General features: G+C 22.1%; 4 protein-coding genes across 4 annotated transcripts; 3 read left to right on the plus strand and 1 right to left on the minus strand.

The window, feature by feature from the left end:
* Positions 1-524: 524 nt before the first annotated feature.
* Positions 525-3,196, minus strand: Bma-cyn-17 (uncharacterized protein; the record flags this gene model as incomplete). Its single annotated transcript, XM_001896109.2, has 7 exons — positions 525-750; positions 885-1,057; positions 1,321-1,458; positions 1,830-1,957; positions 2,381-2,477; positions 2,591-2,781; positions 3,127-3,196. The coding sequence occupies 7 exons, from the start codon at positions 3,194-3,196 to the stop codon at positions 525-527; spliced, it is 1,023 nt and encodes a 340-aa protein (XP_001896144.2).
* A 2,355-nt stretch (positions 3,197-5,551) lies between these two features.
* Bm17732 (Uncharacterized protein) lies at positions 5,552-6,218 on the plus strand (the record flags this gene model as incomplete). The annotated part of the gene is made up of 2 exons (XM_043081442.1): positions 5,552-5,628; positions 6,074-6,218. The coding sequence occupies 2 exons, from the start codon at positions 5,552-5,554 to the stop codon at positions 6,216-6,218; spliced, it is 222 nt and encodes a 73-aa protein (XP_042937376.1).
* A 2,454-nt stretch (positions 6,219-8,672) lies between these two features.
* On the plus strand, positions 8,673-9,182 carry Bma-nstp-3 (Uncharacterized protein; the record flags this gene model as incomplete). The annotated part of the gene is made up of 2 exons (XM_043081443.1): positions 8,673-8,789; positions 9,021-9,182. The coding sequence occupies 2 exons, from the start codon at positions 8,673-8,675 to the stop codon at positions 9,180-9,182; spliced, it is 279 nt and encodes a 92-aa protein (XP_042937377.1).
* Positions 9,183-11,996: 2,814 nt separating this feature from the next.
* Positions 11,997-13,657, plus strand: Bma-coq-6.1 (Uncharacterized protein; the record flags this gene model as incomplete). Its single annotated transcript, XM_043081444.1, has 6 exons — positions 11,997-12,132; positions 12,340-12,471; positions 12,556-12,614; positions 12,945-13,114; positions 13,216-13,288; positions 13,520-13,657. The coding sequence occupies 6 exons, from the start codon at positions 11,997-11,999 to the stop codon at positions 13,655-13,657; spliced, it is 708 nt and encodes a 235-aa protein (XP_042937378.1).
* Positions 13,658-13,985: the final 328 nt, after the last annotated feature.

Below are 13,985 nucleotides of genomic sequence, written 5' to 3' on the forward strand. Positions count from 1 at the left end.
AAATTTGACCTTTCGGTTTTAGCGAATATATTGAGCTAACAATTGGATGGTAATATCAAGTTATGCATTTGAATATTTCATTATGGACGCATGCAGTATTAGGAAAGTCTGTTGTGAAAAATTCTATTTCTTATTCATTACTTTGGATTGATTTCATCGGAATAAGAAAAGATATTGTAAGCAATTTACGAGCGATCTTATCCATTAATTTTAATCAGTTTTAATTTTCAATCTCTGTTATCATTTCACAGTGTTAGGTTTACTGCTTAAATTACAAAAGTGATTTTTTTTTTTTTCAACTTGTTAAGAGAGAAGACTTCTTTAATTTTTTTTATCATCTTCAAAACATCAATGATAAAATAAACAAAAATAATTTGCATTTATTTGTAGTAGTTGGCCTTCATCAATTACTTTCTTTATCTACGTGTCTTTATTTTATATTTATTTTATGCATAATTTAAAATATACATAAAATATTTGCATCGTTTTATTAGTAAAATGAATGAAATTTCTATCAAACCGTATCACTGTTCTTTCATACAATCCGTTTTTTTGTCCATCTGTTGCAGTGCTTTATATAGCCACAATAATCGTTCCATTATTTCCACTTCATTTTGATTTTTTCTTGGAATAGTTTGTTTTGTTGATATTGTTGTTTCTTCTGTGAGTATTTCTCGTGTATTTTCTGGAGTACTTTTTATATTTTTCTCCATGGATTTGCTTTCGTCGGTTATTATCGTATTTTCAAATCTGAATGCAAAAAAAAAAAAAAAAAAAATTATCTTGAAATTTTACATTATTAAAGATGAAATGGTTAAATATTGAGCTATTTGATAAAATATTAATATTTCTAAGATCTGAAAATTTGGAAAAATGTTTCTTACTTTTTTAAATTCTCTGCAGTAACAGTTTCATTAACTTTATTGCTTTTTACATTCGGGAATGGTTTAGCTTCAGTGATCATTTTATGTCGAAGTAAAAGTAATTGCCATATTGGTATTGGCGTTTTTGGCTCTATTTCTGGCAATCTCGTAATTTGCGATGTTTCTTGTTGGTTCTAAAATTTTTCATTTTAATTTAGAGCTTTTAATCATTTGCTAAATCATTTCTTTGATTTCATTAACAATGTGCCAATCTATTTCTAAATCTATTGAACATCAATCAAATCAAAAATCTTTTTACATCTTTGATAAATTAGCTTTTTATATATAATAGCTGCTAATTTAATCGATAAAGCATTATTTGCTTAGTGATTTTTTGCAATGGCTCATTAAATAAAACTACAAAATTCTATTGTAATCATTTAGATTTAATACATACAGTATGATTTGTAGCTAAATTTGAATTTGTTGTTACAGCATTATCACTTTCCCACTTATTATCTTCATCAATAATTGTTGTATTTAAAATTCCGTATTGTGTATCACATATTGCTGTCGCATAGCATCGTGAAATCATCTATGAAACAAAATTGATAACAAAAACTATGATGGTAAAAATATACTGCTAAAATTTCAATTATTTTAAATAATTCAATAATTTATTCTGCCATTTCATCCAAAATATTTACTACAGTGCAGCAATTATCATTAACTAAACCTAACTTTCATTTCTAAAAAAGAAAAGAAAAATGAAATTTCCAAATATTTACTACAATAAAACAATATAGCAATGTTAGCTGTATAAAATAAAAGTAAACAAAATTGATTGAATTTATCCCACTTATTGAGTTTTTGAAATTTTTTGAAAAATAACTTTTTCTTTTTTTTTGAAATAACTTTTTGAAAAATAACTTTTTCTTTTTTTTAAAAAAAAAAAGAAAGTAAAACCTGTCGAATGTAGCTTTTAGTTTTGTATGGATCATTTTGATATTGCATAAGGAATGAGTTAAATGCGGAATTATTTTTGCAGTAGGTTAAATCAGCTACATTTTCACATCGAAATTTTAGTATTTCACCTGAGAATTAATAATAATGAATTAATTGGTAGTGAAATAAATATTTTTAAATTATTTGTTAGCTACTAAAATTTACAGATTTATATTAGCATCAATTATAAATTAGTTTTTGTAATGCATGCATCCTAAATATTTTTCATCTAATTTTAGTAAATCAATTCAATTTCCATAATTATTTATTTATATTATTTGTATCGTATGAAAATGTATAAAAATAAAAAATCTATGTCAATTTCAATATCATATCATAATACTACTTTTGATAATAAAAAGATATAATAGTAATTCTTTCATTAATTAATTTTATTTTCGATCGTTTCGTTTATTTTATTTATATTACTAATTGCATCCATCTGAAATATGCAAAAATATTTTCCTCTATCTTAAATCACTAAATCAAAAATAAAATGAAAGAATTGATACCTTGTTCATAGCAATAATTAAAACACATTGTACCAAAACCAATTTGTTGACAAATATTTTTTTCGATTTGATAAATATTTGCGCATGTTTTTTTATACTAAAATAAAATTAAAAAGTAGGAAAAAGAAATTTTTTTTCTCTGATAATAGAAGAAAAAAGGTCAAAGGCAAAAGATATAATCTTGAAAAGTTTTTCATTTAAATGATTAACCTTAAAATTAGAGCCAACAGGTTCACTTGCACCAACTTGTGGTAGAATCCATGTTTTATCAATAGTTGAAATAAGTCTGTTCAATTTTTCAACATCCAAAGTTTTAGCATTTATTGGATTTAAATTTGAAAATGGTTCGTCAACATCAATGATTTGCTTCAGTGATTCCTCATTATTTTGATTAAACTGACCTGTAAAAAAAAAAAAAAAATCATTGAATTGACCTATAAAAATATCATAGTTTAACTGAAATGCTAAATAAATAAAAGTATTAAATTTTTTTAAGTTGAATAACAGCACTAATAATAATGATAACAATGAAGGTGACAATAATAATAATAATAATAATAATAATAATAATAATAATAATAATAATAATAATAATAATAATAATAATAATAATAATAATAATAATAATAATAATAATAATAATAATAACAGTAACAATAATAATGATACTAATGGTAATAATATGAATGTTAATAATAATAATAAAATATTAATAAATAAGAAAACTAACAATAAATACGACAAACCTTCAGCTAATTGAGATATAAAAAAGAATGAGCAAAATAAGTTCAGCAACACTGATAAAATAAGCTTCATAATCTAAATTTCATTAAATTTTTAAAAAAAAAATTGAAAAAAATATTCGAAATTTTATTTATATTTTGACATATTGATTTTTTTTTTCCAAGCGAATTAAAACGTTTAATTAATTACTCAAACACGGAATTATCTATTATTTAACTTGAAAATATGCTTTTCAAAATAGTCGAAAATAAACTTATTTAATTAATTAGCAACAATAATATATTGTACGATTACACTGAAAATTTTTTAAAAATTTAAAAAAATATTTTTTAAAAAATTATTTTAAAATAAAATATTCCATATTTATTTACTTATTAAAGCTGAATGTTGCATTTTCAATGTATTCTATAGTGTTAAAATTAATTTGTTTAGCATTAAAGCATAAATTTGTCAAAGATTTTTTGTTTTCATTGATAGAAAAGGAAAGTAAAACATTTTGAATAAAAAATTATGAATAAAAAATTATTTTTTAGATATAAATTAAAAAAATAAAAAATAAAAATTATTATAAGCAATTGAAATAATTGTAAACAATTTAACATATTTAAATTTTAGAAGCAAAGATAATTTTTTCTTTTTTTTAAAAAAAACGTTCAGAAAAAGTTTAAAAGAATAAATTTTGACATATTTATAATATAACCAAACTATTTTTAATAACTGTTTGTAATTATTAAAACTTATCATATTGATGATAACTGAAGTTTTTTAATTTTAATCAGATTTAAAATTTATTAATAAAATCAAAAAAAAAAAGTAAATAAAAATAAAAAACTATCAATTCAAAATTATTTTAAAGCAAAATATCTATTGCTATTTGGCAAATTGTGGAACAAAAAAATGAAATGAACAACAAAAAAAGTTTAATTTTTAATTCTAATTCTAATAAAATTAGTACCTTCTAAATCATTCTACGAAATTTGAAGCGGAATTAAATAAAAAAGAAACTTTTGATGGAAAAAAAAAATTTACTAATTTAAACAGAAATGTAAAATATAAAAATAATACCATTCTATCGTTTAGTTTGTTTAATTTAAATACAATTTGTGTTAAATGGTTATTTAGCTCATTGGAGAATTTCAATGTTTAAAGAGGAATAACTGTCACGATTAGCAAACTTAAAAATGAATTTAAAAACCTGTACAGAAATAATTCAAAAATTGTTTGAATTAACAAATTATACTATTATATAAAATTATATTACAAAAAAAAAAAATAACGAAAAAAATTCAATTTAACAATTTACAATTGTTAAATTAAAAAAAAAAAAAAAAAATTCTTTTTCCTTTATTCCTTTTCACCTAAAAAATTGAAAGTAACTTGAAAATGAGCAATAAATTATTTCCATATGAAAAAATTTTAATTTGGTCAAAAAATAAACGAAAATTTTATTTTTGTTTAATGAATTTCAAAATAAGAACAAACATTTTTTGCTTGCGAAATAAATTTTGATTTAATTTATTGTATTATTTAACAATTAGCTCTTAATAAATTATGCTAAATTTATTAAATAAATTTCAAATCAAACTGATTTTTTAAATTTGATTAGACAGTTTTGAAGATTTAATTCTTTTCATTTTTAATTTTTCAGATTATTTTGCAAACATCCAATTATGTCACATTGAATGTTAAAAAAATAGATGCATTTTTTTCTGATGCAAATGAAATTATTTAAATTTTAAGTTCCAATAAAAAATATTAATTCTTAAATTGTTTAATGAATTTTAAAACTTTTTATGACTTTTTACTTTTTTCGTTTTGTTTTTTTTATGACAAAAAATTTTCTTTTTCTTTTAATAATTTATTCTAATTAGTGACTCAATCTATTTAGAAATTAACAAAATTTTATAAACAATTTTCTAGAGCTCTCAGTTGCATTTTTTTTTTTTGAATAAATACTTTAATGCTTTCTTTTTTGTTATTTTTTTGCAAATTTTTTACAAAAGTTAAACAAAATAAATGGAAAAAATCAATTCTAATTCCATTTCGAATTATTTCAATCAATTTTTCAAAATTATTATTTTATTCTTTTTTTACATTTTTTAATTATATTATATTTGGTCTTTCAATAATTTATATTTTGTTATTTTTTTTTGCATCCTATCATTGTTATACTTAAATAACTATTTGACAGTTATCAATGAAATGAAATGAATGACCTAATTCATTTTGACCTAAATAACTATATAATTAGATGATATCAGATTTAACAGTTTAACCCTATTAAAACTGTTATCATTTCAAATTTCTTCTTTGCCTCGTCTCTTCTCTCTCCCTCTCTCTCTCTTAAATTTTATTTCATTTTGTTATTTATTGTTTTTTCTTTTCTTAGTTCTTCTCGATTATTTATTTGCTTATAATTTGCTAATAATGATTACTGCTGATAAGTATGATAATTCATTGTACAAATTTCTTGGCATCGCTTTACTTATCATTCAACAAACATGGTAAATTTTTTTTTAATATATTTTAAAAATTTGTATAAGTTTTGTTCAAAAAACAAAATTTGCATTTACAAAAAAAAAAATTCATTCATTAATTAATTTTTAATTTAAATTTTTTAAAAAAAAATTAACAGTAACAATAATAATAAATGGAAAGGTTGTTTGGCATTTATGAAATGATCTAATGAGTAAAACTTTAGCAATTAATTTAATAAACAATCAATTAAAATTATGCAATTTAATACAGGAAAGATAAATGATTAATAAGAAAATAGACTTAGTTGTTTGTTAATTGAATAAATAAATATTTCTTACAATTTAAATTTTGCACTGTTAAATTTAAAATAAATTAATTAATTTATTCATTCAACTGTTACAGTATACTATTGTTGACTATTACAGTATACCATTGTTGACTGTTACAGTATGCCATTGTTGACTATTACAGTATGCCATTGTTGTCATATTCAACACAGTATCGTATCACCGACGAAAGATTTCTTACAACAGTAACTGTACTTATTGGAGAAATAGTGAAATTTCTAATTGCTTCAGTTATAATTATTTTAAATGAAAAATCATTCAAGAAGTAATTATTTCCTTTAATCTTTTCTCTTTTTTCCATTGAATAAAAATTTAAATTTTAAAATTAATAAAAATTAACTTATGATGATTTTAAGAAATAATAGTTTATTCGTACTTGGAATTTTTTTGAATATATAATAAATTTATCCTATAATTTCTTCTAATCTTTATTTTTTTTTTAAATTTTAAATCTTAAAGTTAGCATAAATTGGTTTATATTAACGCGATGATAGTTTGCAATAGTTTATTCGTATTTTTTAAAAAAAAAATTTTCTTTTTATCATTCATCGAATATGCAAATTTATCAGTGATTTTCTTCAGGTACCTTTCATCTTGCTATAATATTATCATTGGTAATTATAGTGAAACGCTTAAAATATGTTTAATAGCTGTAATTTATGCAATTCAAAATAATTTATATTATATTGCATTTACACATTTGGAACCAACAACATACTGTGTATGACTTACAGTACATTCATTTTTTAATTTTCAAAATATTTCCAATTATTTACTATAATCCATTTAAAAGTGTTTTCAAAACAATTATGTATTAATTATTGGAAATTAATTATAAGAGCAGAAAAGAACAAAAAATTATACCTTTATAATTATTAATGTATTTACAGTGTATAGCAAAATTTTATTATTAATTGATTAAATAATTTCGATTTAATAGTATGAAAAAATTTAGCTCATAGAATGAAAAATAAAAAAATGAAATTCACTTAATTTTACTTTACAAATAAAATGATATATGCATAGTTTTTATAATTAGCGTAATAAGTTCAATTTTAAGCTATTATTAGTTTTTAAAATATAACTTGTTTGAATTTTTCAATTATTAGTTTCAAAAATGTAAAAATTATAGCTATAATTTGATTAATTATTTTAATGTAATTTCAAGCTCATTTATGAACTATGATTTCCTCTTTGCCAAAATTTGTCTCAAAAAGAATAAAACTAAAATAAAAACATTGTAAAGTAATTCTTTCTATTAAAACCAAAAAAAAAATCCCATTTTTTAAAAATAAAAACGAATGAACAGAAATGAAAAAATTTATAAAATAGTAATAAATAACTTATCTTAGTGATAAAAAATCATTAATAAATGGTAGATAGCATTAATTAGTAAAGAATAATTATTTCAATATATTATTATTATCATTATTTGTATTCATTACAAATCCAACATTAATTATTATTATTATTATTATTATTATTATTATTATTATTATTATTATTATTTTATTATTATTATTATTATTATCATTATCATTATTATTACTGTCGTAAAAAAAAAATTATTAATATCAATTTTTTAAATTTCAGTTAACACATCAAATTAAAATATTTATTACCGCTTTAATGCTTTGGATAATGCTTGGCCATCATTTTTCATGGCAACAATGGTTTGCACTGATTTTATTAGCTATTGGAATAGCTAATATTCAAATGCAGCATATTCCATCTAATCAAAATCCTAAAATTAATCAAAAGCCATTGCTTGGATTTATTATTGTTGTTACAATGTGTTTCACATCAGCTTTTGCTAGTATTTACTTCATTAATTAATTTTGAAATTTTTTTATTTACTATAAAAATTTTTGTTTATTTTTGTTTATCATAAAAAAAGAAAAGAAAACAAAACAAAACCAAAATTTATTAGTTACTAAATTTTATAATTCAATGAGTTAGCAATATTTTTGTTTTTTTGTTTTTTTATTAATCCAATAATACAATCATCAAAAGTAAAATTTAAGTAAAATTTGGAAAAGAAAAAAAAAAAAAAACAAACAATAAGTAATTTAAAATTATGAAAAATGTTAAACATTACATGTGTTTATTTGGAAAAAGTGTTAAAACGAAGTTCGATAAATATTTGGATGCAAAATATTCGCCTTGCAATTCTTGGCATACCAATTAGTTGCTTATTAATTTGTATTTCGGATTATGCTACTATTAAAAAAGGTTATCATATAATCATTTTTTCTTTCATTCTTTTCCCTCTCTTTCCCTCTCTCTCTCTCTCTCTCTCCATTTCATCTTTCATTCTGTTTATTTTTTACCTTAAGTATTATTAATTTTTGATATCACTGATTAAAATAAAATAATAATCATTGAATAACTCTTTAAAATGATATACAAATGAAATAAATTTTATTAATTTCAGTGTATAACAATTTATATTACTTAATTAATCATTAATTATTAAGTAACATCAGATATAAATTTATAAATTAATATAATGCAATTAAATTTTCCTTCTTTTTTTCTTGTATTCACAATGTAATACCAAATATATTCGATGGTAATAGTTAATTAATTATTTTCGAGTTAAAATGGTGCAAAAATTTATATAAATATTTATTAGATTTCTTTTTTTCGAAAAAAAGAGAAAATAATACGTTGATTGTAATTTATTACTTTTGAAAAAAAATTAAAATAAATTTAAAGATGGAATGTTTCATGGATTTGATATTCCTGTATGGATATTAATTTTGATGAATTCAACCGGTGGTTTATTAATTTCTATTGTTATCAAATATGCTGATAATATAGCAAAAACTTACGCTCAAGTAAATAATTTATTTTTTATTACAAATTTCAATTTGTTATTTTTTCTTTTTTTTTTTTTGTTTTCAAATAACAATTCAGTAATGTTTATCAATTTACAAAATAGCATTATATGATAACAATTAGAGAAATTCCATAATGTTTGCTTCTCCCTTTTTTTATTCATTGCTATTATCATAATTACTTTATCACTACTTATCACATTTATGATAAAAAAAAAAATTTACTTTCAGAGTGCATCAATACTTGGTGCATCATTTGGCTCCTGGATTCTATTCAACTTTACACCACCATCACTACTGTATTGTTTAGGTGGCATAGCAATTATCATATCAATTATCATATATAATTCATATCCTTATGAAAATCAGCAAACGATTAAGCCAAATAGTTGAATAACCTTGGATATTGGTAATTGAAGATTATACGATCATAAAAGATCATAAAAGCTAACCAAAAACAAGAAAGAAATTGCAGAAATTTAGAGCTTAACCGATTAATTAATTAATTAATTAATTAAGATAATATTAGTTATAATAACAGATTTAAAAGTGATCAATTAAGATGAGATAATATAAAAGATAGATAATAAATGATATAAGTAATATACATTTCCGTTCTATTATACTTAAATTATAAAATGATTTGTTGTAATAGTTATTTTGCTTTAATCATTTTAATATTGATTTTGAAAGAAATTAAAATAATAAATAAAATATAATAAAATATTGAAAATCATTAAAAATGAAACAAACATTATAGTAATTGGAAATTTAATTAAAAAATGAAAAAGCAAAAAAAAAAAAAAAAACTATAATTCTGTGATATTTATATTTGCATCATTTGATATCGTTTATCAGAGATCATTTTTTTTTCTTTTCTTTCTTTCTTTTTTTTTTCACCTGGAAATGGTATAGAATTCTTCGGAGATAAATCAATTATTTATTATCATTAAAAGATATTACTGATAAAAGATAAAATATTTCACATTTATTAAATCAAAAAAAAATATCAGCAATTAGTCTAATTTTCGAACATTCGCATCAAAATATCAAATAAGTTAATTTTTATAAGTAATTGATTTTTTATACAGTTTTTATAAGTTATTGATTACCGATTTTATAAGTTACTGATAATAAGAAACTTAACAATATAATAGAAAAAAGATATAACAAATGAATGAAATATAAATTCGATTAAAAAAATTTAAACTAAAAGTATTTCTTTGAGATTCTTTTTTAATTTCTCAACAAATATTCCATTACAATAGCTCAAAAAAAAAAAAGAAATAAATGCTTAGAATTTCTAAAAATTTACGATTCTATGGAAAAAAAAAAAAACGAAATGCGAGAGAGAGAGAGAGAGAGAGAGGGAAAGAGAAACAGACAGACAAAAAATATTTAATGTCAGAGAGATGAAATATATTTGTATAAGACATAAATTGTAAATTAAATAATTAAAAATTTGATATTTCGAAGTTACTAGTTAATAAGGAAAAAAGAAAAATGTGTTTATTTTAATTATCATTGTTAATATATGAATAATCATTATCATAATTTTAATATTTAATTCTTTTATTTTTTAATTTTTTTTCATTAAAAAAAAGCTGAAAAAATTTTTGTTTAGAATAAGAATATGTCTATTTACATGATAATTAGTGATATGCAATGATAAGTGATAACATATCAATTTAAAACTTTTTATCATTGATCATTTTTTACTATCGCAAAAATTGCATAATTGTCTGATAAATGCGTAACACAGTGTGAATCATTTATGTTCGTTCATTCTTCATTTTTTCTTAAAAATCAGAAAAAAAAAATTTTATCTTTGGAATATTTATTCTTCCTGAAATTAATTATTTTAAGTGTTATTATTGTTTATTGTTATTGCATATTAATTTTTTAAGTGTTATTATTGTTTATTGTTATTGTATATTAATTTTTTAAGTGTTATTATTGTTTATGTATTAATTAATAAATTGCAATTTATTTCCAGTTTTTTGTACTTAATTTTATGATCATTTAGTAATTTTAATTTCCATTCCAATATTTCATGATTTTATCAACTTACACTAATTGTACTAATTATTTGATCATTGCAGTTTTTTGTTTTTTGTTTTTTTGTAATTATAAATATTTGCCAGAAATAATTTTGTTTTATGGATCCATTACTTATGCTTGTAACGTTTAAGTTACGTGACGCAACGCTTAGCCGTACGCTTGATTTCAGAACAAAAAAGGTTGCATGTTGAAAATACTTTGTCGTCATTTACTGTTGAAATTTCACATCGCGATTAAATCAATGTGAAATACATCGAAATTGTTAGATTTACGTTACAACACGTTGACTACTCCAATATCACTGTTTATTGCTTATCTCAAATTATAATATTGCAAAATGTTTCTGTTAACCTGAGATTGAGACGTATATGTCTATGTGTGCATGTGTTTACGTGTACTTACGTGCACACGCGTATGTTTTCAGCTTGAAAATTAATTAAAATGATGATGAGGAATTAAACTTCAAATTATTAACTCCTAGATCTTAGAGTTTAGATATATTTCCTAGATCTTAGTAAATGTAAGAGTTTAGATGTATTTTACATTGATTTATTTTTTAGTTCGTTATTTTTGTTTTAAAATAATCTGAAATAAATTATAAATATGTCATCGTTAGCTTTAAAAAAAGACATAAAAACAGGCTGATGTAGCACAATTTGAGACATTCTGTTGTAGAAAATTCAAGATATTCTGATGTAACAGAGATGTTACAAATATTTTGATTAATGATAAGTAACAAAAAGGAAGTATATTGTGGTTGGAAGTTATACTGTTCTTTCTTTTTCAATTCACAGTTTTAATTTGATGACAATCTTTCTTATTTTTTTTCCCATATTTTTATATTTTGATTGAAATTTATCAAATTTCATTTTTTTTTCTTTTCTCAAATTAATACAACAAATTTTGTTCAGTATTTGTTCATAATTAAATGCATATATTCCACTATCTATGTGCAGCAATTATTTGTGAATAAAAAAACTACATTATTGAAGTCCCAGCATAATATATGATTAGCTAGAATGAATGATATTGCTAAAATGAATAGATCTTTATAGATATTGAATTTTAAAATTATTACTTATTATTGTGAATTTATTGAAATAAAAGAAATATTTGCAGGGATTTGCAGAATTGCATCTATCATCGATGGTATCCATGATATCAAGGATTTTTCCATTAACACGATGTTCGTACAGTTCAACAACATCAGCGATCGGTTCCTTCTACGATATCATCATAATTGGTGGTGGAATGGTTGGTAATGCGATGGCTTGCTCTTTAGGTTAGTTAAATTCCATTTTAGTGTAATTTAATCAAAAAATTTCTGACTATTCTCTTGATTTTCATTTCATTTTCATTGTTTCATATAATCGGTTCATTAGTTATCCCAAATTCAACATAAAAAGGAAAATCGAAGCATAAATTGATATGAAATATCTGTGAAGCATTGTTGCTCATAAAATGAAAAGTTGTTATTTATTTTGATCAGGATTGAACGATTATTTCAAGTCGAAAAAGATACTTGTACTAGATTCAGCAGAAATTAAAGCACCGACAAAAGATTCACCATATGGAAATCGAGTTACTGCAGTGTCACCTCCGTCTATATTACTTTTCCAAAGTATGATTAAACACATCTATATCTGTTTTACTTGATTATACTTTTAAATTGAATTTTCTTTCTTCATATAATAATTACTTGCAGAATTGGGAATTTGGAATGATCTTGTGAATTTGAGAGTGAAACGAGTCGATAGACTTCAGGTTTGCTACTTTAAGAATTACTAAACCGTAGCTAACTAAACCTCACAGATGTATTAATTAGGTCATAATTAAATTGGAAGTACATATTTATTAGAATCGACTAATTGATTTTATCTTTATAATCAGTCATTAGTTAACACTTGGTTATCATAAAGCCAGGATTTGAGAGCTAATTAATTTGCTAAGTGGAATTAATCATTCATGGGAACCTTACGATTTCTTTCTAAAGCTTCCCAACCGTAAGAGAGTTTTAATTATCACATTCAAAATTCATTTGTAAAGTAAAACTCATATGTAGAGTATGAAGAATTATATTATGCATATATCTAGGTTCTTGATAGCTGCTCGCAGTCATCGATACGATTTGCACAACCAGATCCAACTAACGAAGTCGCGTATATGATTGAAAACCATGCAATTGTCGGGTTTCTTTCAAATCGTATCAAAGCAAGCTGTCCAAATGTCACAGTTAGGACGAAAGCAAAAGTGATTGATTGTAGGTATGATGGTACTGAAGAAATTTTTCCTTGAACTATAAAGTTTTTAAATATTATGAAATGTTAATCGCACTTATGTGTTCGCAATATAAAGTTGCTTTCAGCACTCCTTCTGGTTTAGATGAATTTGCTACAGTTGTACTGGATGATGGAACTAAATTACAAACTTCTCTTATTGTTAGTATTTGCTAAAATTTTTAAACATTCCGAAAAATTATTCATTTCATTGCTAGTTACTAGTTGAGATTTTAAAAGGATGTGAAAATAGAGGTTGAATTAAGCGCTTTTTTTATCAAAAATTATATGAGAAGAAAAGTAATATTGAGTTAACATGAAATTTGTATCGTTAAATTACAAATATAGCTCATATCATTCCTTATTTAGTATGAGGAATAGAATGTTTTGTAGATTGGTGCCGATGGTGCTAGAAGTATGGTAAGAGATATGCTTAACTTCCAGTATACCTCATGGGGATATGGACAGTCAGCAGTGGTTGCAAATCTTCAAGTGGAAGCTGTAAGTTTTCCTATTAATTTGTTTGTATGACAGAATTTCAAACCATTGTACTTTTTACACGATTTCATTGCAATTAGCTCTTGATATTTATGCATAATCTTTTTTCTCTAATCAGTTATTATCACTTAAATTCATTCATGTACTAAGCTCTTCCCATTCTTTAATTTCATACTTTTATAATTTGCTTTTTTTCTGTTTTATAAGATAAATGACGAATTTTCGGTAATTTATCTGAGAGATTATTTTTTCTTTTCCTTCTTTTAAAAGTTTCATGTTATTTCCGTTATTTATAAATCATGAATATATAATGAAAATGACTTATTTTGTAGTGTGTTTTTTGAACATTTGATAAGCATGA

Source organism: Brugia malayi (assembly GCF_000002995.4).
Source record: "Brugia malayi strain FR3 genome assembly, contig: Bm_v4_Chr4_scaffold_001, whole genome shotgun sequence".
NCBI lineage: Eukaryota > Metazoa > Nematoda > Chromadorea > Rhabditida > Onchocercidae > Brugia > Brugia malayi.